At 32.7% G+C, this 27,217-nt stretch overlaps 3 protein-coding genes and 2 long non-coding RNA genes across 7 annotated transcripts; 2 read left to right on the top strand and 3 right to left on the bottom strand.

Annotated features, from left to right (window-relative positions):
* Nucleotides 1–2,349: 2,349 nt before the first annotated feature.
* LOC118682996 (uncharacterized) lies at nucleotides 2,350–2,746 on the bottom strand. Its single transcript, XR_004978828.2, has 2 exons — nucleotides 2,595–2,746; nucleotides 2,350–2,523 (listed from the first exon to the last, which is right to left on the bottom strand). It is a non-coding gene; the product is annotated as an uncharacterized lncRNA (long non-coding RNA).
* A 1,915-nt stretch (nucleotides 2,747–4,661) lies between these two features.
* LOC118683014 (uncharacterized) lies at nucleotides 4,662–5,514 on the top strand. Its single transcript, XR_004978848.2, has 2 exons — nucleotides 4,662–4,720; nucleotides 5,060–5,514. It is a non-coding gene; the product is annotated as an uncharacterized lncRNA (long non-coding RNA).
* Nucleotides 5,515–7,005: 1,491 nt separating this feature from the next.
* LOC106622324 (synaptic vesicle glycoprotein 2B) lies at nucleotides 7,006–14,760 on the top strand. Its single transcript, XM_014241469.3, has 10 exons — nucleotides 7,006–7,331; nucleotides 11,655–12,009; nucleotides 12,071–12,252; nucleotides 12,313–12,494; nucleotides 12,553–12,773; nucleotides 12,828–12,990; nucleotides 13,086–13,194; nucleotides 13,260–13,419; nucleotides 13,652–13,779; nucleotides 14,322–14,760. Exons 1-10 carry the CDS (start codon nucleotides 7,283–7,285, stop codon nucleotides 14,375–14,377), a joined length of 1,605 nt encoding a protein of 534 aa, XP_014096944.2. The 5' UTR covers nucleotides 7,006–7,282; the 3' UTR covers nucleotides 14,378–14,760.
* A 986-nt stretch (nucleotides 14,761–15,746) lies between these two features.
* On the bottom strand, nucleotides 15,747–22,549 carry LOC106622387 (synaptic vesicle glycoprotein 2B). 2 transcript variants are annotated; one of them, XM_014241543.3, is made up of 11 exons: nucleotides 22,447–22,549; nucleotides 22,295–22,356; nucleotides 22,001–22,243; nucleotides 21,520–21,682; nucleotides 21,281–21,459; nucleotides 20,934–21,115; nucleotides 20,636–20,850; nucleotides 20,295–20,566; nucleotides 19,491–19,650; nucleotides 16,507–16,634; nucleotides 15,747–16,434 (listed from the first exon to the last, which is right to left on the bottom strand). In XM_014241543.3, the coding sequence occupies exons 2-11, from the start codon at nucleotides 22,296–22,298 to the stop codon at nucleotides 16,379–16,381; spliced, it is 1,602 nt and encodes a 533-aa protein (XP_014097018.3). In that variant the 5' UTR covers nucleotides 22,299–22,356; nucleotides 22,447–22,549; the 3' UTR covers nucleotides 15,747–16,378. The 2 variants fall into 2 exon arrangements, with proteins under 2 accessions (XP_014097018.3, XP_014097028.3); XM_014241553.3 differs by having other exon boundaries at nucleotides 22,001–22,240.
* Nucleotides 22,550–25,073: 2,524 nt separating this feature from the next.
* On the bottom strand, nucleotides 25,074–26,688 carry MED7 (mediator complex subunit 7). Of its 2 annotated transcripts, none has more exons than XM_014241401.3 (3): nucleotides 26,583–26,688; nucleotides 25,749–26,092; nucleotides 25,074–25,692 (listed from the first exon to the last, which is right to left on the bottom strand). In XM_014241401.3, the coding sequence occupies exons 2-3, from the start codon at nucleotides 26,070–26,072 to the stop codon at nucleotides 25,369–25,371; spliced, it is 648 nt and encodes a 215-aa protein (XP_014096876.1). In that variant the 5' UTR covers nucleotides 26,073–26,092; nucleotides 26,583–26,688; the 3' UTR covers nucleotides 25,074–25,368. The 2 variants fall into 2 exon arrangements, with proteins under 2 accessions (XP_014096876.1, XP_069962454.1); XM_070106353.1 differs by lacking the exon at nucleotides 26,583–26,688 and adding an exon at nucleotides 26,223–26,381.
* Nucleotides 26,689–27,217: the final 529 nt, after the last annotated feature.

Below are 27,217 nucleotides of genomic sequence, written 5' to 3'. Positions count from 1 at the left end.
CCAGTTGTGGGCGCTGACTATATTTGGCGTTGTCAGTTCAATTAAATATACACCATACGTTCGTGATTTTTCAAATATTATGAGACGACAACAACGAAAATAATATATATTTATATGGAGGCAGAATTTGTATCTAGTAATTTGAATTTGTATTTGCAGTATTTATTGCACAAAATGGCAAATGTGTTTAAATTATCATCAAACTTTCGAATCGAACTGTTCTAATTAAACTACTGATTTAGCATATGGTATCTTTCATAATTAATGTGTACATATACATATAATATTATAATAATCATAAGTATACATATTTATAAATTACTAATTTACGTATATGTCGGCAATTATCAACAGACTGCTCAAAATCAAAATATTAAACATATGTACACATGTATGTATGTAAGGGGTGATCTATTTCGAGGTTCCCTATTTTTTTAAAGAAAATAACCAATGTTTATTATCATTCGAAAGAACATTCTTTGGCATTTATTTCTTGAAGATTATCCATTCGAGCGATGACTCATTCGAGCATTTCGGCTGGTAACTGGCGAATGACACGCATTCACTTGTCGACTATTCTAAATATTCTGTATTGCGTCGACAGTATTTCCACCTAAACAAAAAATGTTATAATAATTAAGGTAAGTCAAGCTCCATACACTAGTCGTTTAAAACTTATAAATCTACCTACACTTTATAGTCGTAGGGAAATGCTTGGCATAAGTCAAATAAATAAAATTTAATATCCCGGTTCGCTTTTCGAGGCAGTTTAGACCTTTACTGTTAAAATCCTGTAGATCAAATTTCGAACAAAACGAACCATTCCGCCGTATATGTCAAGATTTTAATTCTCATTCCAGCACATTATGTAAATAAAATAAAAGTGTAACCATTTATTATATCGTAACTATAAATCTTAGCTCATGAAATTTTTGTTTCTGTAGCAGAGCAGTTTAAGATCTCAACACTTAAAAAACTCGCTTGCATTTTCTGACTCGGCTAATTCCGCACGTATGCGGGTTGCGCCACTTGCGTTGGTTCGGTGGGAGGATGGTAATCATTGGTTATTATTATTATTATAATAAAATGCCAAACAATACTGAACCAAAATACATGGCAGCTTAACCCGACTCACGCGTGATCTGTCAAAAAAAGGCTATTAAAAAAGTACCTCTACTTGGATCACCCGTTATATAAAATGAGATTTGTACAGAAAATATCAAAAACGTATAAGATACTAGCTGTAATAAGATACATATGTATGTAAATATGCAAATAATTTTTAAATTCTTTTGATTAAAGATTTTGCTAAATCTAAGTGAATACTTTCCTTTAAATATCAGTTTGTTTTCTTCAAAAAAAAATATTGATTAGCCAGGTTAGGTTAAAGGTCCTATCCAGTTATAGGCATCAACAGGCATCTCACGTGGACAGCTTTGAACGTCGGTCCGTTGAGTTACGTAAAAATCCTATATATTGATCATAAATACCCTCATAATTCAAAAAATTGCCACAAATATGTTGAGGAGGCTAAAATCAGTTTCGGCAGCATAACTAGGTAGTCTGATAATGAGGTAGCTTAATGCTATTGGTAGTTAGAAGGGACCCTTCCTCAATTAAATTTGAGCGCACTGTGAGCGAGTTCAACGGTAGTATTGTCATTCTGCTGTCGGAATAAGTGCTAATTTTCCTAAATTAAGTTGCACTTCGGAGCAATACGTCTACTGTTACCTTATTGGCAGCTCTTTTTGCCTGAAAACTTCCCCTCCAACCCTTCCATCGAGCTTCAACCCATCCGTAAAAAAACTCTATGTGTCTCTTCTTCAGCGACTAAGCTGCGTCCACATATCCCATGTCAGTATGTGGGCAGAGAGCCGCCAAGAAAAGACTCTGCAACGCAGTAGTCGAAGCCTTCAAGCATAACGAATACTTTATAAAACATTTTTGACTTGACAACTTGACTACGGTTTCGTAGAGCTAAAACTCAAATTTTGGTGAGAGAAACCACTTTTGTAAAATGCCCCACCTGTTTCTAATAGTTTACTACAGCAGTAAAGGGCAACCTATACCTTCCTTACTGTTTCCAAAATATTTGGCCTCCATTAAGGCTTTATATCAAGGATAAGCCCCAGGTACGTCGCCTTGTCAACAGTTTGAAGACGTACAACAATTTCACTTTTACTTGGGTTGACGGCTAAGCCAAGTTACAAATTTTCCATTTACCCTTAATTTTTGTTACGCTTTTCGAGTTCTTTCAGTGCGTTATTTACCAGCAAGTGCCCCTATTGTACTTTCGTGATGCACGTGCGCTACCCTAATCCAATACTACAATGAAAACTACATATGAGATGCTTGAGTCTCGATTCTACCAGAACTTTTCGAGGAATTTTATTACCGCCTCCGACCGCACATTATTGAAGACTCCCTCGATGTCGAAAAAAGTACCTACCGCATATTCTTTATTCATAAGGCTCCCTCTAGACATGTGACAGCAATGTCGACCAACCTGCCCTTGATGTAGAACTGCAAACAATCGATAAGAATATCCATCTCAATATTGATAGTTTATTTTAATTATCGACGGCTAGACTTACCAACAAATTTGATATAAACGCAAAATTTCGCTTAATAAAGCTACATATTGATATTATCTGGTAATACCAAATGTGAAGTCTAATTTTGGATAATAACACAACAAATCGCAGCTACGGACATTCCAATACATTGAAGGAATTAACGCGGAAACTAACACATACACACCGTACAACTCATAAGCCCAATGCGTAAGAAAGGGATTACACGTATAAAAGAGTTTCGGTTAGAAATGTTAAATGTGCCTTAAGAAACTCATAGAAACCTTAAGAGAAATCTGTGATAGCACTGTAGAGTAATTAACCTATTATTTAACATATAGGTGGCTTAAATGGATGGTAGCCTTAAAATCATATTTTCATTCTTGGCTTGTTTGCGCACATGTGGTTTCAAACTCGTAAGTACATAAACTTTTTAAAACAATATACAAATTATTAAATTCAACTATTTTTTACATTTTAATTAGGTGTTGAATGCGGTAGAAGGAATCTTGCGAAAATATTTACAATTAGGTATGAAATTCTTAAATCACTTAAGACAAAATGTTTAATCGCATCCTCCACTGTATGTTATAACTTCATCTACCTGCAGCAATTTCGCTGTAAATTCTCTGCATTCGATTTGAGGCATTTTAAATAATTGATGAATATTATATTTATTTAAATCACCGTCTAACAAGTAATTTCATTTAATAATTAAGTCATTTATTGATTTTTTTATTTAATATTTGCCTTTATTAAAATATAATTTTGCGGAGAGTCAACAGTTTTCGTTAGATACAATTCCAAGGGGCTAAGGAAATGTTGACCTTATTCAACCGATTTTTGACATGCATACATAATATTATCAGGAAAGGATTCTTTCCTAATTTTAATGATATATTGTATCTCACATGTTGACCGCTATTTTCGGTATCCACATTTCCGATATCTGAGGCTTGAATAGTTAAGGTCCGATTTCGACAATTTTTAGACTTGAGATGGCATACCTTAAACGCAATATTCGTGATAATTTGTATCCCGATATATTAATTGGTGTTTGATTTGTACACTGGAAAGTGAAAATATCAAATTGTGTTATATGGGAAGTAGGCGTGGTTTCAATTCGATTTCGCCCATTTTCGCACAGTAAATAACTGAGAATGTTAAATTAATCTTATGTGCCAAATTTGGTTGAAATTGGTGAAGTTGGTCAGAAGATATTTGATTTCGCCAAAATGTAGGTGAGACCCCACCCGTCGTACAATTTTGACACCTGCTTCAATAAAGCCCTCTTTTACCATCCAAGATGTAAAATTTAATGTATCTGATGCATTTAGTTATTGATTTTTTGCAGTTTCAGCTATTTTCACACTGTCGCAAGAGGTGCCAAAATGATTTGTCCTGTGTAAATTTGGGTGCTATAGCTTGGATGGCTTGGGAGGAACACGTGTACCAAGTTCTATATAGATATCTCTTTTTAAATCAAGTTACAGCTTACACAGGCGGACAGACAGTCACCCGGATTTCAACTCGTCGCTTCATCTTGATCATTTATATAGCATATATAAACTTGTATCTATCTCGCATTAGAATTGGGTGATACAAACAACCGTTAGGTGAACAAAACGTTTATACTCTGTGGCAACATGTTGCAAGAGTATAAAAGAGAAGCTGTTTACCTTTTGGCCTTGGACCTTAAAATTATTAATTTATACGACTGATTTTCATTTACCATAAAATTGTTATTTACAGAAGCTGTTAGATATGGTTCAGTTCAGTGACTCTACAATGAAGTTGCAGTCATATTTTTTACTCGGCCAAGCCGATTACAGCACAAAGCAGTGATGAGCAAAAGTTTGAACATACCAGATTAATACCACTTAAGTGTTAAATACAGCTTTAAACAAAATAAAATTTTTTATATAATATCTATTTCAACTTAGAATTTTTTATGTCAGTCTTAACAAGCAAACGCGTTAACTTCGACAACACCGAATTATACCCACCTCACAGATGCATTTTTTATATCATAAATTAACGCAACTCGCCACACTGACCACTGACATATACATATACTTTGTTGGGTCTCCGACGTTTCCTTCTGGGTGCTACAAACTTCGTGGCAAACTGAATATACTCTGTTCAGGGTAAAAAATAATAATATTAATCACATGTTTTAAGAAAATTTCCTTAATCAAATGTACTTAAGAAATAGTTTTTAATTTGAAAAAAGGTTTTACATGATTAAACTTTAGTTTCGTGGGTAAAAATGCTTTATAAATACAAGCTTGTCCAAATCAGGTTTATTCTTACATATCGAATAGCTACATACTTATAAAATATGTGTTTTAACAAGCAATCCACTACGGATTACAAAATTGTGAAATACATTCTGAACAAAACAAGATAATATATATATATATATAAGATATACTAAAAAGTGTAAATATAACAAAATACTGATATACCTTTTATCTGAATTCAAGGTGAAAGAAAACAGCATGCCCGTATTATGTGAAACCCGAGTGACACATCAGGAAGCAAATAACTAGTTTTTATTATAGACGTCATATTAGCAAATTTGCCAAGTCATTCTAACCATATATACAAGTATACTTTGTTTTGAATATTACTGAAACCATGCAAATGTAAAGGAATACTCAAATTATTTACACCAAAGAAGTCTTCCCAGATTGACTCAATTGCCAAGAAGTAATCCGGTGAGCAACAGTATCACAAACAATGTTAAGCATAACATTTCACGCGTTCAGACACTAAATCCCAAATCTCATAAAATTAACTAATTTGTTTTTTTTAGATCTTAAACTATATATATACACACACTAGTCGATGGTACTAATGTCAAAATTTGTGTTTCAGTATTTGGTATGCATATGCAATGTATTAAACGAAGTTTAATAACTACTTCCGTTATGATTAAGTAAGTGTTTTATTTTTAGATGAATTGACTGTTACTTTTTCGCAATGGAATAAAGATAATCGGTTGAAAACCACTAATATACCGGAATAACCCATTGGACATAGATACTTAAATTGCATCAATATTACCCCTAACTGTCGTATACCTTATATAAGGATTTCATACTTCAGATTGGTTTTATACTGTATATATGTTAATAAAAAATATACCCTAGTATCCCCCATAAAGTTTTTCCAACACCTATTTATAAGTATTTCGCCGGCTTTGATCTTTGATTGTTGCAAAAGTATAAAATTTTCGGTTACACCCGAACATTGCGCTTTCTTACTTGTTTTTTTTCTTAATAAAGTTATTTTGTTGAGAAAGTTGTATTTAGAGAAGGATCTACTCGTATAACCAAATACGATTAATATTTTTATGATTAAGTAAGAAGGAAAGTTATTCTAGACGTGACTGTTCTGTTAATGCGTGAGAGGCAGCATCATAGCATAACTCGTTGGAATTGAAATGTGGAAACTCGAAAATGGAAATAAATACAATAGCTACAAAATACAGTTAGAACTTCTTTTTTCAATTTACATTCCAATACATTAGACTATACACACTTCAAGACTATAAGAAAAACAATATATTAAATATTTTACATCACATTAAGCGTTTATTTAAATGTTTTTAAACGAGGTGATCAGAAAATATTTTTTGGCTAGACCACACACAGTTGCTTCAATTCACATTTTCTATCTGCGAAATCTGCGAAATCTGCGAAGAGGACGTGATCAAAATCTCATATTTAAATCAATTAAGCAAAGATAATATATTATTGCCAAAAGTGGACAGTGGCTGCGTATGTCCCAAATTCAACCTATCCACCTGTAAACCTGCTGTATCAGCTTTGTATTTAAATTTGATTCTACATAAAGTCAGAGTTTTTAGACAATGGACTTAAAATTAACCGTCAGATGAACTAACTTTTATATAGTACTTTGTGCAACCGGTTTCGAGAGTATTAAAATGATATATGAATCATTTTTAAAATAAAAAAAGCAAAATTGTGATAATGCAAAGGATTCAATGCATCTTTAGATACATACTGGCATGGTTATTATATCTGTATTATTTGCTAATGTATCCATAATTTGTACTTAATAGTGAGGAAAAGGCATCTTATTTACTTTCAACCACATATAAAAAATTTAATAAAATGTGTAGAATATTTTGGCAGAAATCTTTAATTGGATTTGGAACAGAAGTTCAAACAGAGATGTTTATTTAGATGGATGACCAAACACCATTACGGGCAAATTTCCAAAGACATAACATGTACGTGACTGTGTATTAAGATTACTGATAATACATAAATATCTTTATGACGTCGACAGAGTCTTATATTAATATGATACACACAGGTGATAACATGCTCTATGATTGCAATAAATCTTTGGGTGGTTTTCTAAGACTCTTAATTAGCAGATGAGTATCTCATTCGAAATAATAAGGCATTCATATTCTGTGCGTTAACGCGAGTAGTTGGCCATCTGGACAGAAAGTTGCGAGTTCATAGCAAAAGTTGTAGTGCAAACGTGTATATACACTACTGTGATTTGTAGTTATATAAAAATTACTATTCAGATCAAGGAAAAGAAAAATGCCATGGACTTTTAATCATTTTCATTCGAACTAATCAACGTGATTGAAAGTGCAACAAAATATAGTTATATATATATATTGGTCTCTTGTATTATTTGTGAAAAGGTTATTATTATTCCAAATGGAAGAAAATGTTGGATCAACAACACCAGCAAGTGATAACCTAAAAGGTATAACTAAACATATTGTAATTCCATTATCAAATGACTTTTAATTACTTATTCGCGTATATACAGTAGTTGATATATGTATACTGGAGTGTCCTTTATTTTTTGCAGAAGTCCCCTGAAGTTTCAGTTTTTGCTAAAAATTAAACGTAACAAGTCCTTTATTTTCTAATAATTCGTCACTTTACTTTTCCCTTCTATTTAAGATAGAATTTCTTCATATTTGGCATAACGCCAGTAAACCTTGAACTTTGAGAAAATGAATTTAAATACAAAATTTCCCGCTCTACGAAATTAACAAATTTCTTTACAAGTTATACGCAAAGTTAGACATAAAATGTACTGGGCATTCATACAGGTTGGTTGCTAAGTTTATGCTCTCACCAAGAAATAGCACTACTAAACTGGTTCATCTGTCGTGAGAACACATGCAAAGCTACAAGTTATTCAGACAATTAATTCTTTGTTTACAAACTTTTAATATGGAAAAAATTTAATATCGCGCAGTGATTAGATTATTTGTTTTGAAAGGTTTAAAAGCAAAGGAAATTTAAGAACAATTGATAGAAGTGTATAAGGAGTCCTCACATTCAAAACGCACCGTTGAGTTTAGGGTTGGTGAATTTAAACGTGGACGTACTGGGCTTGAAGACGATCCACGCGAAGGAGGACCAAAAACCGTAACCACACCCGAAATCATTGAGCAAGTTCATAATATTGTAAGTGAAGATCCAAGTTTGACTATGCGTGAAATTGCTTATGCCATAGGCATCTCAGACGAACGAGTACTTCATATTTCACATGGAGAATTACATATGACAAAGCTGTTTGGAAAGTTAGTGCCGCACATGTTAACAATTAAACAAAAACTGGATCAAAAACAAATTTCTCAGCATTTGGAGCGTTTTAAGCAGAATATGATCATAAATTGAAACAAGAACGTTTACAGTGGACTGAAGCTGGTTGTTGAGCTCCAAAGCAGGCGAAGTCACAACGATCGGCAAAGAAGGTTATGGCGTCAGAATTGTGCTGATTGATTATCTGTAGAAAGGTAATACGATTAACTCTGAATATTATTACAGCCTTTTTGATCAGCTGGATGAAAAAATTAGTGAGAAAATACCAGCATAAAAAAATCATTTTTCATCAAGACAATGCACCTGCCTCACAAAGATGTTTTAACAATGACAAAATTCAACTAATTACAGTACGAATTGCTCCCAGCGACTAGTAACCTTCAGAAACCCAAAACAATTCCTTCGTGTAAAGCGTTTTTCGTCCAATGAAGAAACGGAAAGTCATTATAGAGATGGCATAAAATTATTGGAGGATCATTAGAATAAATGTATTGAAGTTAGGGAGGTTATATTGAATAAAAAATTATATAAATATATATATTAAAAAATCTGCGCTGGTCATACGCCATAGTGTAAAAATTCGCACGTCAAAATATTTTTAAAAAAGTCGGTAGGCCTTTTCTTCGCTGAAATGTCTACTTTCTAATGGTGTAAAAAATATATGCATGCCTTACCATCGTAAGTTGTGACATAAAATGCAATAAAAACCCCACTCAACAATTTGAAATTGTCAAGCTTCAAATTAAGATACAAAACTGTAATTTGGTAAAAAGGTTTCTAATAAGCTTATTGAAAATACATATCTCACAAGCCACTCTAGCTACATCAACCAAATTTACAGTCTCTGGGTTTTGGACTTTAAACCGTTTGGGTCGGTTAATATGTGTGATATTTTAATGAAATTAACTGGACAAGTTTTCTTAAAAATTAGCGGGGAGGTTAAGCGCTTAATTTGAATGAAATTGGACCTAGACCTTAGACTAAATTTAGATCACATATACATAATTTGACTTAATTAGGTTGATCTTGATATAAACATCGCTGACATAATATTAATATTATATATCTTATATGATTTTAATCCATTCACAGTTTTGTTGAATACTGTGCGAACTTAGCTTACTCATTTATCTTATCATAAAATATGATTGTGAGGCATAATTTTTGAAACAATATAAAGAATTGTAAAAATTATCTTTTACGATTTAAGGTTATACTTTGTCCTCGAATAACTTTTGAAAGTGTCGACTTAGCAAAAAATCATGTTGGAATTTTTTTGTAGAACGTCAAATTACCTACATTACAACACGTAGCAACATGTTGCTAACGTACAGAGTATAATAGTTTTGTTTACATGATCAAGATAATGAGAGTAAAATTCCGGATCATAGTAGTGCGAGGCGTTTTAGGGATGAAAATCTTCAAAAATAAGCGTTGTGCGCCCCTAATAGGTTTAATGTACATATGTCACAACCTGTACAAGTTATATCGACCAAACTTTCTGAGCAGGAATTATGAAAATGGGAGAAATCGTATTATAACTATGATGGCACTTAAGGGCTTCAAGTGAAGCGAAGTAGAAATGGAACAATGGGAGTGGCATGTTGTACCATATCTCATGAACTATTCAACCATTCAGTCAAGTTTGGGGCACAACATTACCTTAATATTCTTTTGTTATTTTGTTTAATTAATTAATCAATTTACTCATTTAAATTTCAAATAATTCATTCAATTTACAAAATATAAAACAAGCAAATCGAAAAATAGTCGAAATCGAACCATGACTTTTCAATTTTCATTACATACTATTGACATTATTCCAGTATACTCCGAACATGTTTCCAAGTAATTTTATGAAGATAACTCTTATATTCGGCATAAAGTCTACTGGAATAGCGAAAATCATTATATAATATATAGTATATGGAAGTTGGGATGATTCGGTATAAATTCTTCTGGGCTGGGTTATTATAGGACTGATTTTATCCACTTTTGGTGGAAGGACATACTTCGGCAATAAGTTAGCCATAAAAATTATGGTTCGATTTTCGACCATACTTGAGATGGTATATCTTAAATGCACTTTGCGTGTAAGTTTTATTTCGATAACGACCTTGGCTCTCGATTTATATATGTATGTACATTAAAGTGAAACAAGTGGAAGTAAGCGTGTTTGTAATCCGATTTAACCCGTTTTCACTCTGTAACATAAGAATGTCGAAATAAAGTTATATACTAATTTTGGTTGATATTGGTGAAGTCGTTCTTAAGATATAGGGTTTCACCTAAAGGTGGGCGGAGCTACGCTCATCGTATAATTTCGATACCGGGTGTAAAATTTTATGTCTCTGGGAAATTTAGTTCATAAGTGATCGCACTTTTAGTGGTATTCAAAATAGCAGTTATATGGGGAGTGACCGTTAGCGCTTATGTAATTTCAGGTGTTTTCATAGTGTTTGAAGAAATACTAGAGTAACTTCTTTTCAGCAATTTTGGTTAAAAAAGATCTAGTGGTTTTTCAGATATGCATAATCTTTTGAAACGTGGGGCCACGCCTACTTCTTAAAAGTTTTAAACCACGGATGAATTTTTTGGTTGGTAATAGTTTGGGTGTGGTAATAGTTCGATACGGATAGCAACTTATCTTGGAGTCACTCGGAATTCAACTCGTCTTGTTATCCTGATCAGTTAAGTAAATCTTTTTCTATCTCGATTAGTTTTAGGTGTTCAAACAACCCGTAGGTGAAAAAAACTGTTATACGAGAGAACAAACATGTTGCGCAATAAAACTAAAGAAGTTAAATTTAATATATTGTGTATATGTATATTACAGATATGAGATTTATACCAAGATTTAGACCAATTGCTTTCATATTACTCTCTGAATCACATATTTCTTATGAGAACTTCACGTATTAATGTTATTAAAACGACATAATTGGTTTAAAACAAGGTAGAAAATCGGAAATCATTCCATCGAGTATATTGGGGTTAGGGTATGGTCTGGAATGATGTTGGTAATACTCATTTTTACTCGAGATCATGTTTCCACGTAATTTTGTGAAGCTTGATATACTGATCGACATACATATGTTTATGTTATAATAACGAAAATCATTATATGTAATATATGGAAGCTTCGACAATTTGTGGACTGACTTTACATATATGGAATATTATATGTTCACTTAATTTTGGCAGGATATCTTACATTTTGACTGATATATACGGTATTATGTATAAAGGAAGATTGAAATTCTTATATTAGATGGGTATTGACTTGATTTAAACAATTTTTGACATCACTACAAACTACTGTTAGACTTTGTTAAGAGCTACTTTTAATTATTGAAACGTACTACATAGGATATAGGTATAACAGGATTTATGCTATATTAATCAAATACATAATGACAATTTAATTATTTTGTTTACTATTATTCTTATATATAAAAATATGAACCAGCCGACTTCGAACAAGCGATGAATTTAACAGGTTTTGGGATATTCAACTTAGTCTTGCTTATAGTTGGTATATTTGCGGCCTGCGCCTCCACCTTTGAAACCACCACAATGTCGTATATACTTCCAATTGCTGAATGTGATCTTAAAATGACACTTTTCGATAAAGGAATTTTAAATGGAGCTACATATGCTGGTATGATATCGTCGGCTGTTATTTGGGGCTATCTCGCAGACACAATTGGGAGGAGAAAGGTTCTGATTTACGGTTATTTAATAGACGCCGTTTGCGTACTTTGCAGCTCTTTGACGCAGAATTTTGAAATGCTAGTAGCATTCAAATTTTTGGGCGGCTTCATGTAAGACTAATTCTGATTCCTTTGTGATTTGTCTCCAATTAAAAAACATTTTACATTACAGCGTGAATGGTCCTGGTGCGGTACTGTTAACATATTTAACTGAGATGCACGGCTCCGCGCATCGACCACGAGTTCTTATGGTTTACGGAATGGTTATGTCTTTGGCAACACTTATAATGCCTCTATTGGCGTGGGCAATATTTCCACGAGATTGGGAATTCGTATTGTTTGAAACTTTACTAAGTATAATATTTAATCTAAGAGCATATTCAGAATATTTATTTTGACCAATTACCTTATTAGTACATCCTTGGCAAATATTTTTGGCAGTATCCAGTTTACCAAGTCTAATCGGTGGATTAGGACTTATTGCTTTGCCTGAAAGTCCTAAATTTTTAATGTCTCAAGGAAGAAATGCTGAGGCCCTCCTCGCATTTCAAAAGATTTATTCTGTTAATAAAAGAGCAAGCATGAATGCTTATCCAGTACGTATTATCCTTGATAAAGTCATTACACATTTCCAAATTTTATTACATTCTTCAGATCAAAGAGCTGGTTGAGGAAGTTCCAAATCGTATCTCGAATGTTGATGAGCATATATTTACTGTAGAAAACAAGTCAGTTAAGCCGAAATACAAACGTGAGCCCAGAACATTCTCACAAGCTTTCAAGGAAGGAATAAAGCAGATCAAGCCCATGTTCACAAAGCCTTTATTGGGTCACTCCCTTCACGCGTATGCTATGCAATTCTGTATTTTACTTGGGTAAGCGTCATGTATGATTGAAATTCATAAAAATCAAAGAATTATATTTTACAGTTTAAATACTATTCGACTGTGGTTGCCTCAACTTTTCGCATCTATCGCTGAATACGAAGCTCTAGATAACGGTGAATCAGGTTCAGCGAATCTATGTGCAATTCTAGAGTACAGTGTTAATAGAACATCAGTGATTACAGATTTTCAGGACTCCTGTAGTAACGTAAATTTAAAAAAGATTTAAAATTCTATTTTTTACCCTAATTACTAATTGCTAATTTGTTTGAATTTATCAAATAATATCTATATGATTTTCAGCTACCAAAAGTATCAATAGATCTATACACTAATAATATTATCGTCTCCGCGGCTGGTTTAGTGGCATACTGTTTTGCTGTACGAGCTGTAGGAGCTAAGAATTTACTAAGTACATACATATGTGAATAAAAAATTTGTAAAAAGATATTTTAAATAATCGTTCGCACTTTTTAGTTTATGGACTCTTAATATCTGGCTGTCTCGGCATATCACTCTACTGGTCAGTGAATGGGCTTTCCACTCTTATTATATCATCTGTGTTTTTATCAGTGGCGGCCGTATCAACATCATCTCTATTAGGAGTGGTACTTGCTCTTTTTCCAACTTCTTTGCGGCAAGTATCTAAACTTTTGTGTACATGTACTTGTTGCCCAAGGCAACGGTGTCATTTTCGAAGAAATCGGCATCAAGTCACTATAGCATTTAGCTTCCATACAAACTAATCTATCAAAATTAAGTTCTTGTAAGGAATACTTTGTATTTGTGAAGGGTATTATAGCTCCACTGCAACCGAAGTTAATGTTTTTTCTTATTTTTAAGATTTTTTTATCACAATATCTTTCCAGATCACTGGTGGTTGCAATAGCAATGATGTTTGGTCGACTGGGCGCTTTGTCTGGAAATATGTTATTTCCTGTTTTTATGGAAATGGGTTGTATACAACCTTTTCTAATGGTCGGCGGTGTATTGCTTGGTAAGATTTATTTTCGATACTTTTCATGATACACATATGTAGATATACATGTGTAGATACATGTGTATATATGCATATGATAATTGAAGGAGGTATATGTTCTGAAGAAGGTACTACTAGATAATGTAATAAAATGTATTTCAATCCGGAAACTTAAGTTAATAGTCCTAGTGCAAGCTAGAACTTAAAACTAAACTCTTGGTTAGTTGCCTTTAGAAGAACTCCAAGTTATCTTGCAAAAAGTCAGTTTGTAACCAATTTTACATAACATAAATATATGTAAATAGCGTATGTTTTCCATTAAATATTCAAACTCCATTTAGTTGAACAGCATATAAAAAAACGAATTATACTTATATTTCAGCACATTGAACCAGTGTTTCAGATCATCACCATCTTTTGAAAAAACAAATGAATATTTGGGGATGCATACTAATATTGAACACATGATCATTCAGAATCTTTTAATATATATCTGCTTTGATATCTTAATTACTCGTATACCCATATGTTTATTCATTCAATATTTTTTACTCACGCAGTTGCTGGTGCTTTATCTTTCATTTTGCCTGACGCGGAGGAAATTACCTTCAAGTGAAATGGAAACAATATACTGAAATCGGGGTTTCTTGTACTACTATAGACACATAGATATACGTATTACTTAGAATATTAATTATACATAAGGTTATGAGTAAAACGATAATGGAAAACAGTAGTTGAATTTAATGGGACTTCCAATTAACTCTATTGTCAACTACTTTTATTTACTTGATATGTAAATATGTAAATCCGTATTGATATATACATATGTACATATATATAATTGTGTATTTGACTTTACTTTGTAAAATATTGTTTTCATTTTAAGCATATAGATTAGGCTTTGTTATATAAATTGTAATGTACACACTGGCGGCTCGGTTTATTTTTAAAGAAAATATGTTTTCAAATGTGTAAATATAGGCAATTATTTTGATATATCTTGCGTTCTTTGCTGCAATTGCGTCGGTTTGGTTTGTACAGAGAAAATGCCTCATGTAATTCATACAATGAATTATCGGATACTTACAGTGTTATCAGGGGCCGCGCTACATCATTCTCGTCTCCGATAATTAAAACTATTCACCAGCTTCATCGTTCTAGATAACTTGAACACAACTTACCGCGATTTATAACTGCTTTGGAAAGATTATACAATGTTAGTTATTCCTAACCGGAAGTTGTTCGATATGAGTGGATGAATATTGTCTCTTGATCAACTCTGAGGGTAAGCATGTTAAATATGGAAACACTTCCTTCAGTATGTAACGCAACACCCGTTAATCCAACTGAATCATTGCATGTCTTCGGATGAATTTACCGGACAATAGAATCGCTAATCTAAATTTTGACAGCGCTCGCAGTCAAAGTCTTAATTGCAAATTGTTTGATTTCTTGGCTTCGTTCATTTTTCACTTTCCATGTTATAAGCCATGTTTATGTATTTGAATCAAGCCAATGTTTGGAAAGTAGCATATTCCCAAATCTGTTCACTCTGCAACAGCATGTACAAATATAAGGGTATAGTCCCTTTAGGAAATGATTCATATGCAGAGTAGATTACTTCTATTTACTGTCTTCTTAGCAACACTTTTTGTTTCTTACTTGTATATGAACGCTTTGATAATAAAGAGTGACCAGTCTTACACTAGTGGCGGCCTTATCAACATCATCTCTATTAGGAGTGGTACTTGCTCTGTTTCCAACTTCTTTGCGGCAAGTATCATAACTTTTGTGTACATGTACTTGTATATATTTACACCGTAACCAGGATATATTAAATTTGCCACGAAGTTTGTCAAACCCAGAAGCAAACGTTGGAGACCCAATAAAATATATGCATATGTATGTAAATGATCATCATAACGAGCTGAGTCTATTTAGCCACGTCCGTCTGTCTGCATATACACGAACTAGTCTCTCAGTTTTTGAGACTTCAATTTAAAATTTTACACACGTCCTTTTCTCCCCAAGAAGCTGCTCCTTCGAAATCGCCGATATGGGACCACTTTAGCATATAGCTGTCATACAAACTGAACGATCAGAATCAAGTGCTGTATGGAAAGCTTTTCATTCGACAAGATATCTTCAAGAAATTTGGTATGGATTATTGTCTAAGGCAGTGGTACACACATCGAAGAAATGGTTCAGAACGGATAACTATAGAATATAGCTGCAATACAAACTGAACGATCGGTATCAAGTGATTGTATAGAAAACTTTTTCATTTAACGAGTTGTCTTCACCAAATTTTGCATGGTTTATTGCCCAAGGCAACGGTGCCATTTTCGAAGAAATCGGCATCCAGTCACTATAGCATTTAGCTTGCATACAAACTAATCGATCAAAATTAAGTTCTTGTAGAGAGTAAAGCAAACTGAATACTTAATGTTAAACCTAGATGGGAAACTTTCATGAACGCCAAAAATTGAAAGAGTGAAGAAAACGTCGTTTTTGATTTTTAATTGCGTTTTATTTTAAAAATTGTTCAAATTTACAGTTATCTAAATTTAGTTGTTCAAAACAAAATAAAGTTTTTTTCAACATTTAATGCAAATTATTTGAAAAATTCGCTGTTTGCTCTTGGTATAAAAAATGAAATTATACAGGCACCTAATATAATGAGTTTCATTGAATTATTTAAATTTATTTAAATGCCTTTATAATGAAATAAAGATAACTTACAAAGTATTGCACCACCAATCATTATAAACGGCGGTATGCAACCCATGGTTATAAAAATTGGGAACAATACATTCCCCAACAGAGATCCCAGTCGTCCAGACGTGAGTACAAGTACAACAACCATTGCTCTAGAAATTATAAAAATATATGTATATATATAAATTAAAATTTATAAAATTAAAGTTAAATAAATGAAAAATTCTATTCAACTGTCTAACAAAAACATGGATTATTGTCTTATGCAAATTGTTGAGATCGAACCACTATAGCAGTATAGTATAGATAACACATATACTGAACAATTGGAATCAAGTGCTTGTATGGAAAGCCTTTTCATTTTACGAAATATCTTCAAGAAGTTTGGCATGGATTATTGCCTAATGCAATTATGCAATCTCCGAAGAAATTGTTTCGTTCAAATAACTATAACAAAAACATAGCTGTAATACAATCGAACTCAAGGCCTTGTTTGGAATACTTTTTTACTTAACAAGGTATCTTCACGAAAGTTGGCATAGATTATTATTCAATGTACCGCTACAAATTCCGAAGAAATTGTTCAGACCGTACCACTATAGCATATAGCTGCCATATAAAATGGCCGATCAAAATCAAAATGAAGATATTTTTATACTCCTTTATGCTATTAAAAATGCACCTATGTAGAGTAGTTTAGCTTCGGTGTAGCCGAAGTTAACGTTTTTCTTGTTTTAAATTAAATTTGTAATAATATTATATAAATTAGTATAAACTGCCCCTTCCAAGTACACCGCTCCACCTGCAAGGATGAAATGATGCGAGACTCTTTGAATCGAGAGAGAGCTGTCAAAACCCACATTTTTTATAACATTTGCCAATCATGCCACTGTCGAACGAAAATGGATTGGGTATTATAAAAAAAACTTGGGAGTATTTTGCATTTCGATATTATTTTTAGGTGCTCCGTCCCCAAGTAGGCCTATATAACGCATATACATCCCTATATACTTGTATTTATATTATAAAATTTTTAAAAATGCATATAACATAAAAAATTAGCATATAAATAAAAAAAATTATAACAAAGAAACAATACAAGTCATAATAAAATATCATGGTTTTATAATGAACGTTTTAAATTAAATTAACAAATAAAATTTAGTTGCACGTTATTCAAAAGTATTTGTGTCGTTCTTTTCGCACTGCTTTTGTTAGCTATTTTTAGCGGGTTTATTTCTGGCATCCCGCCTTTTTTGACATCAGCTGTTCGAAGTTCCCTGATTTTAATAATCAGGGAAAGAGAATAACAGAAAAATCAGCGAAAATGAGAGAGTCTCGCATCATGTCATCCTTGCCACCTGGTAAAATAATGGTACACACTAACCTAACACACAACAATACACCACACTCTGAGAACACCTCCTTCACACACACAACACACCACAACACCGCGTCTATACACTACCTCAGCTAACAAATGCGACCCTACGTGCATTCGATCCTTTCTTTAGAAACGATCTAGTTGAATTATCGCAGCACCCTATCATTTTTGCGGACATCGATCTCGCAATATTTAAATAAGTATTACATTAAGTGTAATAAAATTTACAATAAAAAGAAAGGAAGGGATAAGTTCGGATGTAGCCGTTATTAAATGTAGTATAATATAATTTTACATACTTTCGACAATAAACTAAAGTATATCCAATATTACACGTTCAGTAAATTTTACTAAGGTATCATACATATCGACCGATATAAGATCGGTAAGAATCGGAAATTTGAAAATCTTTTATTAGGTATATAGAAAATAGGTGTAATATTGACCCGATTTTATCTATTTTTGGCATTACTAAATATTATTAACAAAAACATATGACCTCAGAGAATCATTAAGGGGTTAAATGGGTTTCACGGCTTCAAAAAATAAAATATTTTTTATTGTCTTATTTAATTGTATAACATTTCTAGAATATTCTTAAGTTCTCAAGTTGATACCAGTAATAGTTTTGGAAATACAGCTTTAAAAAGCTGCATGCTCGAGGTCAGCTATATAGTCACTTAAAACTTTAAACATGTTTTTCACGAAACTGTGTTTTCAAAGTCGGCTGTCAAGATTTCTCACGAACTACTCAACCGATCTTGATAAAATTTTATACAGGTGTTTGATATACAATTTACTCGTGCTTGGACGAAGGTTTTTTTCAATTGCAACTACAATATTTTCAAAAAAGAAATGTCGAGCAAATTTGACCGAAATTTTCATTTTGTTGGAAAAAGGTTTGCCAAAATTCCAATTTTAAATTTTTTTTCCTTCGTTCGATGATCCTGTCAGGAGTTATGCTGACAACGTGGACGCACATTTTTTTCGAGGGGTCACCGGAAATGACGTTACAATGACGAAGTTTTAATTTTTTTTTTAAATCTCAGAAATTATTTTTTAAATGGGTTATCTTTAAGACAGAAAAAAGTTTGAATTAAATAATGAATTTTTTATATAGAAAAAAAATTATTGAAAATAGGCCTGTTTTTACCCAACGAAACCCACGTAACCCCTTAAGGTACCTCACCTGTCATCAAGAATATATCAGTTGTAAAGTCAACCGGATGTTTGAAAATTCTGATATTAAATATATCGGGACTAGGGCAAGTTTTTACCGTACTGCTGGCACAGACGGACGGACGGAGATAGTCACCCGGATTTCAACTCATCTCTATATCCTGAGCATTTATAGATACATAACTCTTAATCTATCTCGATTAGTTTTAGGTGATACAAACAACCGTTAGGTGAACAAAACTATTATACTTTGTAGCAACATGTTGCAATATAAAAATTAAATTAATCGTACACCTTAAATACTCGGGCATTTTCATCTAAAGCAATCATATATTGTTGTTATTATATTACAAAGGAATATTGGTTTTATCGCTTTAAATATGTTATTAGTAGATTAGAGTTGAGTTCGATTATAAAATATATACAATGTAATATTTCTTCTTACCTCATTACAGTTGGAAACAAATTGACTGAGACGCTTACAACGGTGGTACCAGCTATGCTGCTAGCTGTTACGAAAATTGCCGATATGGCTAAGGTGGAATACTCAGATAAGGACCAATAAAATGATACAGCAAAAATTAAGGATGTGAACAGCGCACCATCTATAGTTGAATGAATACATAGATGTTTGTTTATAGAAATTATTGAATATACTGTAATGTACAAAGGCGGTCAAAAAGGTACCCAATTCCGCGAGACACCAGAGACAGTAAGCATCTCAAGAGATCGCGTGTGTATATACTGCAAGAAATATTGGACATGAGAAATCTATCAGTGCTATGTGTGCCGCGTTTGCTTAACACGGACTGTGTGAGACAACTTTACACAGTGTTTGACGAAATTGAAGTGCAATCAGAGAAAGTTTCAGCATCAGTCGCGCGCGTCGACGAAACATGAATCAACTGCCACTACATAAATGAAATCAAGGAACAGTCGAAACAGTGTGCGTCCTCCGGTGAACCTTCTTCGAAGAAGATAAAGACTATCCTATCCTGTGATCTGCATCAACTACCTGGAGAAGTGCCTATGATCACTGGATTTTACTATGGCGAATTGCTTTACTTTTCAAACCTTCAGAAAATATATTTTTCAGACGGTTTCAAGGAATCGGAGCAGCACTGGGTCAAGTATAGTGTAACTAAAAGGAAACTATGTAGAGAAATAAATGCCTTTGTCTTAAAAATTTTGTGTTCTTTTAGACTAAGTACTTTTCGGACCGCCCTCGTTTTTTGACAACATTCCGTACTCAGCAGGGTTTTATTCCCTATTTTGTTGATTATAAAGCTGACCAAGAAGAATCCGAAAACTGTACAGGCCGACACAACAATATTGTTTGTATATGACTCACAGTTAATATGAACATCACACGTTTTCATCTCATCTTCGTCTTTAATTAGCTGAGTTCTGTTCACATTATATTCTAATATGGTGCACATACTAGATGTACTACCATAAAGCTGTTTATACTCTACAATGGATGCGAAGAGTTGAGGCAACCATAACCTTACCGAATTTTGACTGAAATTGCAATATTAAAAATTATTATTACATTTACGTTTATCTACCGTCTTTTGGATTAAGACTTACCCGAGTAATATCGAAAAGCCCATGAGGTACACCATAAAAGAAAATTTCAGATAAGGACGGGAAAACATGGGCTTTAATTGCTTCAGACCATCTTTAAAAGTTTCTTTGGCGTTTTGCTGTCTGTTTTTCAACGTTTTGATATCCTCCTGCCCTTTATCAGTTTTTGCCGCTATTTTTGCAGCTTTTTCAGGTGCTTCTTCAAATAGAGCAATTACCTAATATAAAAATATATTTCCATAGATTTTGAAATGAAAGTCGCTTATGCTACTATAACTATCATTCAATTTATTTTATATACCGGATATGATTCTTTATTTTTCCCCGTGTTTAAAGCGTATATGGTTTTGAAAGTTGCCAAAGCTTCCACATTTCTTCCTTGTGACATAAGATATTTGGGACTTTCCGGAAAAAAGGGAAGTAATAGACCACTGATGAGGCCAGGTAAAGCAGTAATAGCGAGGAAAACATTCCACGTATGAACTGAATTTATTTTAAGGATAAATAAGTCTAATTTACTTAACACAGGTATATATTCCAGAGAGGGATATGAGTGATTTATTATCAATGAAAAATTTAGAGCATTCGGAAATTTTCTATATTGGGCCAATTTGAGGCTGGCTGGGATATTTTAATTAATTTACTCACATTTCATGACCCATATTTCGAAAGCTATATGATGTGGCAGAGTTGTTGTTGCAATCGCGGGCAGTATAAGCAAATCGATAGTTTTGATCATACCTAAAATCATTAATACTCGGGATCGATGCTTTTTTATATGAAATTCAGATAAATATGTCATGACTACAGCAAGTGGGCCACAGTTACTGTAAAATGTTGATGTAACTACATTTTTACTTTTAATACTTAACAAATGCAACACTTACATAAAGCCGGCTAAAAATTTAAAGACGATTAATTGAATTGCAGTTTGGCTACAGGCACATGCTAAATCCATTAAACTGCCAATAAGAAGTCCGCACATTAACACATGCTTTCGACCGGTGGTGTCCGCTAGGTAGCCCCAAGGCATTGCCGATATAATCATACCTTATTAGTAAAAGAAATGTTAGTTGATTTCATAATGGAAAAAAAATCTTTAACACATATGTACATGTATGTATGTATGTACTCGTACATAAATCTCCAAAAGAAATTTGTCTTGAAGAATTTCCATGTCACTGCTTTATCACACAGGCAGTATCCATGCCTCTCGCTCTATCACCACAAGCAAATATGGCATCACCACACATAGCAATTACGATTGTTCGAAGTTTTAGATTAGGGTTAGATATGACCGCTCAAAATTTCTCATGACATTGAGGAAAATACATACACACATACATTAGTATGCTTATCTGTGCTTACCTGCGTAAGTTATAGCGTTCAGTACTCCTTTTGTTAATAAGCCAATCTGAAGATCGCATTCCGCAGTGGGCAATATGTACGATATATTTGAGGTTTCAAACACAGTTGCGGCAATTGCCAGCATAGACACAAAGAGGAGAGAGTAGTTAAATTTACCAAATCCACACGCTTCCAATGCACTTTCAAAATCCTTGAGCGGTGCTTCATCAATCCGGCCATTAGAAGCTTGTGGGTCCGAAGCTGCTGAAGATCGAATTTTACTGAGATCGTCATTCTGTTAGGGTGCAAACTTACCCATCGCTTGCCCAATGAATTATTAAGTTGAGCTGTAATAACGGCAGTAAGTAATCTTGTACCTGAGAAAGTGAAAGTTAATGCGCACATAAATATACATTCTAAAATATATGTAAAGGAAACAGTGATCAAAAATAAATTCAACAATTTACCGCTCGTTATGTAACGTTGTAAATAAATATAAATAATATAATTTTTAAAATGACAGTGAAAAAAACAGAAATGTTCGAAAGTTAAGACATTATAAAATTTTTTGACATTGGCTTGTAGAATTTAAAAGTAGTATTGAAGCAATAATTCACAGTTTACACTTTCGTATCTGCTTAGAGGTCTTGTGTTGTAGGGCAGTTACGTCATGTTAGCCTACATTATTTGTTTAATGCGCTTATTTTTATGCAACGTGTTCCAACAGAATATAATATTTTTGTTCACCTAATGTAATCAGGATCACTAGATGAGGAGGTCAATCCGTAAGCTATTCATCCGTCCCTCTACAAGTGCAAGCAGTATGTAACTTGAGTAAAAATTGAGATAACCTAATGAAATCTGGTATAGGTACATACATACATATTCCTTGACATTCAGGTGAAATTCCATACCCCGGGAACTACTTAACCGATTTTTGGTGCATACCATTATCATGACAGACTTATGCTTCTGTGCGAAAGGGGACGAAATCGAATTACAACTACGCCCACTTTCCTTTAAAAAAAGTTCAAGACCCCAGATACTGTCAATCTGTGAGATATCTTAAACAAACATCTTTTTGTGGTAAAATATGGTATATCATGATGACAAAAATGGATAAAATGGATCGTCTGCACAATGTTCATTCATTAACTGGCAAACATAAATTTATATTTATATAATTGTAAGATCCTTTCAAATGTGATCGCGATCAAAAAGTCATCCTGTCGAGAAGATTTTCGCCGTTTTCCTACAGTAAGTAAGTTTGTCACAGTCATTTTGTGGATATTTATTGTAATTTCCGTATTAGCCAAGATCTGTTGCCGAAATATTTTGTACTAATTTTATGTTGAGGTAAATAACTTTTGCAATCACCTATTATTGGCCCTCTAAATCCTGATTATTACAATTTTAGTAATTTTTAATTTAATACTAATGTACATACTTACAAATTGTTTCAAAACTTTATTTAGATGTATTTGGGAGAAGTTCTCTTAAGTGTCTCCATACGTGTGCATATATTTAATTATATTCATTTAAAGTTATATTTATTTTAAAACGAAATATAAAAGGGGTTTTTTAGTTTTGACCAGCTTCTAAAATCAGATTGAAATAATAACAAATATATTGTGTTATTATATTGTAAGTGAATATGTAATTTGCAAATAGCGCACTATTGGGCCCTTTAGTTTTAACCAATTCTATATGCACAATTTACCTAGTAGAAAAGTGCACTAGTGTAACAATTGCTCGATTTAGTTCATGTTGATGCTTCTTTTTATATGATGCATCGGGTTTGTTTTGATTCTCAATATCAGATTATCTAATAACCGAATACTATTATGAAAATATAACTTTTATAATTTTAGACGAAATGTGTGGTTATCGAACCAGAGAATTTAGAAGAACGAGAAGGTGCAAATTGAATTTTGTATGATGCTCGATTTTACGGCTAACAGAGCTGAAAAATTCCGAACAGGGAGTTCACCATTTTCTGTAATATTCGCTGTTATTTAACAGAAATAAGAATTTATAACAACGTTCTCTGGCAGAAATACGTATCTACAAATATAAATAGAAAAATGAAATACTTTAAACCAAAAATACAAATGCCACTTTAATATGCGTGGTTATTTTTTGTCATATAAACGATTTTTATGATGAAAAATTGAAAATACGATTTTTTTGTACAAATGCGGCATGATAAAATGCGGAAGATTGTGCAAAAATGAAAATATTTTACTTTACATCAATATGGAGTTCGTATACATTCTTTGGTATGTACACATGGAGGAATAGAATTTTTGATATTATCACTAATCATACATGTGTGCGCACTGCTCTATATGTAAGTATGTATGTAAAAATATACGTGACATTGCAAAATAAGTAATGCATACACATATCTACATACATATAATGTTTGTAGACAAATTTACAAATATTTTTCTTTCATATTTCTTTACATGTACATATGATATGAAAATGCCGAGGGCAAAAATCAATTATGTACTTTTGTGACTCCATAATGATGTCAAATAAATTCATTATTTTAAGAAATATATCAAAATACTTTTAAATTATTACTAATAACGCATAATAAAGTAAAAAATTAATTAACATAAAATAATTTAAATATTATAAATAATAGTTCAATAAAGGGAATATATTTGAAATTGCATATCAATATTCCCTTTTTGACATACATATTTATTATATTCTCTTCAATATTCGATGGGCATGTTAAGAGAGCCTTACGCATACAGATTTATCGCTGTTAAAAAAGCGAGAAATGTTTTTTGTTTCTCCTGCTTGTAAGGTGAAATTCTGTCGAACCTGCACCTTCTTGTTCATTTACGATTTATTTGAAAAAAAAATGTATCCAATCAGTTATATTTTGTAATATATTATTAATAGTAAGTCAGAATCTCCAAAAATAACATTTTTTTATAAATGTGTTGTGAGTCTCAAAAAAAAGGAGGTGGCTGATACCGGTGATTTGGTCGCTTTAGGACATCTGAAATAGAAATATCAAAAAGATCATTGTTCTGTGAGCTTGTCGTTCATTATTAATTATAAAGGCGTTTACAAATCATATTATCTTTGCCAGTGTCAGCATTTGTTTTATTAGCAAGTCATCAAGACATCTTTAAGGGCAGAGTCATGTATACTTTCATATTAATTGCATATTACCAAATATAGATACAAAACTAAAGAAAGAATCAAAACTTTAACTCATTGATATAGGTCCACAAAAAGTACCGCATATCCGAAGAAGTATATGGAAGAGTTCCTCTGAAAATCTTAATCTATAATGAATTACGTGTGCGATTTGTGTATTACATATTTAATTATTATAAAACTATTTATATAAAATATTGCATTAGCTAATCCATTCCGTCAACAATTTTACACATAATGCGATCCAACTGATCACTACGATTATTGGCATTAATATCTTGTGTATCTATTTCCATTTTAACCTTGTCGGCGTTATCAAATTCGTCGTTACATATGTCGGGTAATGTCGCAAATGCTGTATTAACTATATCTCTTACTCGTTCCAAATGCTTTTGGAACCTTGTTGTTGTCTCTACACGCTGACGCTTTTGCATTTCCATCATTACTCGCAGGGTTTCACGTGCCTGGTGGGGTCGAAATTCATTCAGCAAATGGTGCATGTGAACAAACAGGAGGCTCAAGTCATCGATCTGATGTATAAAGTATAAATTAAAATTATTTCCACCATTACATACAGTACTCTTGCCTTTTCGGTTCTTCGAGGACTGTCAGGGTATTGAATCAAAAGATCAATAAGATCCAAAAAATTTACAAATAATGAATGATTGAGTTTCTTCAATTCCTTCCGACGGTCGAAATGTATCGGTATGAGACGTTTTATATTTTGAGACTCCAATGATCGAATCATTTCTTCATTATTGTACTGAATTCCAAACATGCTATAAGTATCCTGCATAGGGGGTGGTGGTCGGGGAGTGCGATTTCTTCTTATGTTTTCTTCAGAAAAAAGGTTGATGTACTGCGTCGGTGGCAGCGGTAAACTCATAACTTGTGATTCTTGGTTGGCCATATTTCGTACTTCCCTTTTGGCTTTAATTAGGTTGAAAAATTTAGTTATTAAACGCGAAACGACACTTAATATCTTAACTACGTTTAAATAATATTATATATCGAACTGAAGTTGTCAACAAATCGTATCTTCAACAAATTGACAACTTACAGCAATATGTACAGACAATATGACGGCGTTTACACACGGAATTTTCTTTCGGAATTGCAAGCGCGACACAAATGAGTCGTTCAATTTTGCGTTCCTTTTCATATCATATAATCTCCATTTCAAGTACTCAAAAATATTTTTCATTGCCAATTTTTATCCCTGTTCACGATTTTCTGAAATATTTCTTTTATAGTGTGCATTTTTGCAGACCAAGAATTTCAAATCAATTTTTAATCACCGACTGCAGAAATGAGAAGGAATACAGAATTACCAGGACGTTATAAAATCATGAAATTGCTATTAAGTTGCAATACGTTCACTCTTTTATGACCCCACTCTCTCTTTTTGTACTTGACCTACGCTTTGATATCCATTGTCCCAATAAAGTCGTGTCACAACTTAATAATTAAGTCAAAACAGCTGATCATAAAATTATAAAAATTTTTGGTAATTCGTGAAATATACTTAATTTATTAATTTATAGAAAAAAAGTTTGAGTGAAATCAATGTGCGTGAAACTTGGATGCTTTTCAAATATATAAATTTATCTATTGACAACATAATTGTCAATTAATTGAATGGTTAAAAGGGATTGTGATTGCAAAGTTGTATTTAATTGAATTCATAAGTATAACATACATTGTTTTTGAAAAATGAAGTGTGCAATAACCAATAAAAAAAATTTGGGCATCTCATGGACAATTTTTTTAGGTGAAGTGAATTTCATAATAATTATAATTTCATTTTATTTTCACAATAGATTCTTATTCTACTACTACATCGCAAAATGCGTATTTTTTTACTGAAAAGTTTTATTGTTACGGCAGATGCTTGTCCTTTTGATGTGGGCAAATATTTTATATAAATTTAGTCTTTAAAATAAATAAGCAGTAAAATTTTTTAAGTCTGTAAAACTAATGAGAATTAATTTTTGAATAATAGGGAAAACACTGGATAATCGATGGTAGTCGATAGACAACTGAACGAAAGCGCCA

The sequence above is a fragment of the Bactrocera oleae genome, chromosome 2 (genome assembly GCF_042242935.1).
Source record: "Bactrocera oleae isolate idBacOlea1 chromosome 2, idBacOlea1, whole genome shotgun sequence".
Lineage (NCBI taxonomy): Eukaryota > Metazoa > Arthropoda > Insecta > Diptera > Tephritidae > Bactrocera > Bactrocera oleae.
Note: the sequence above shows the minus strand (reverse complement) of the source record. Positions and strands in the feature narration are given on the sequence as shown.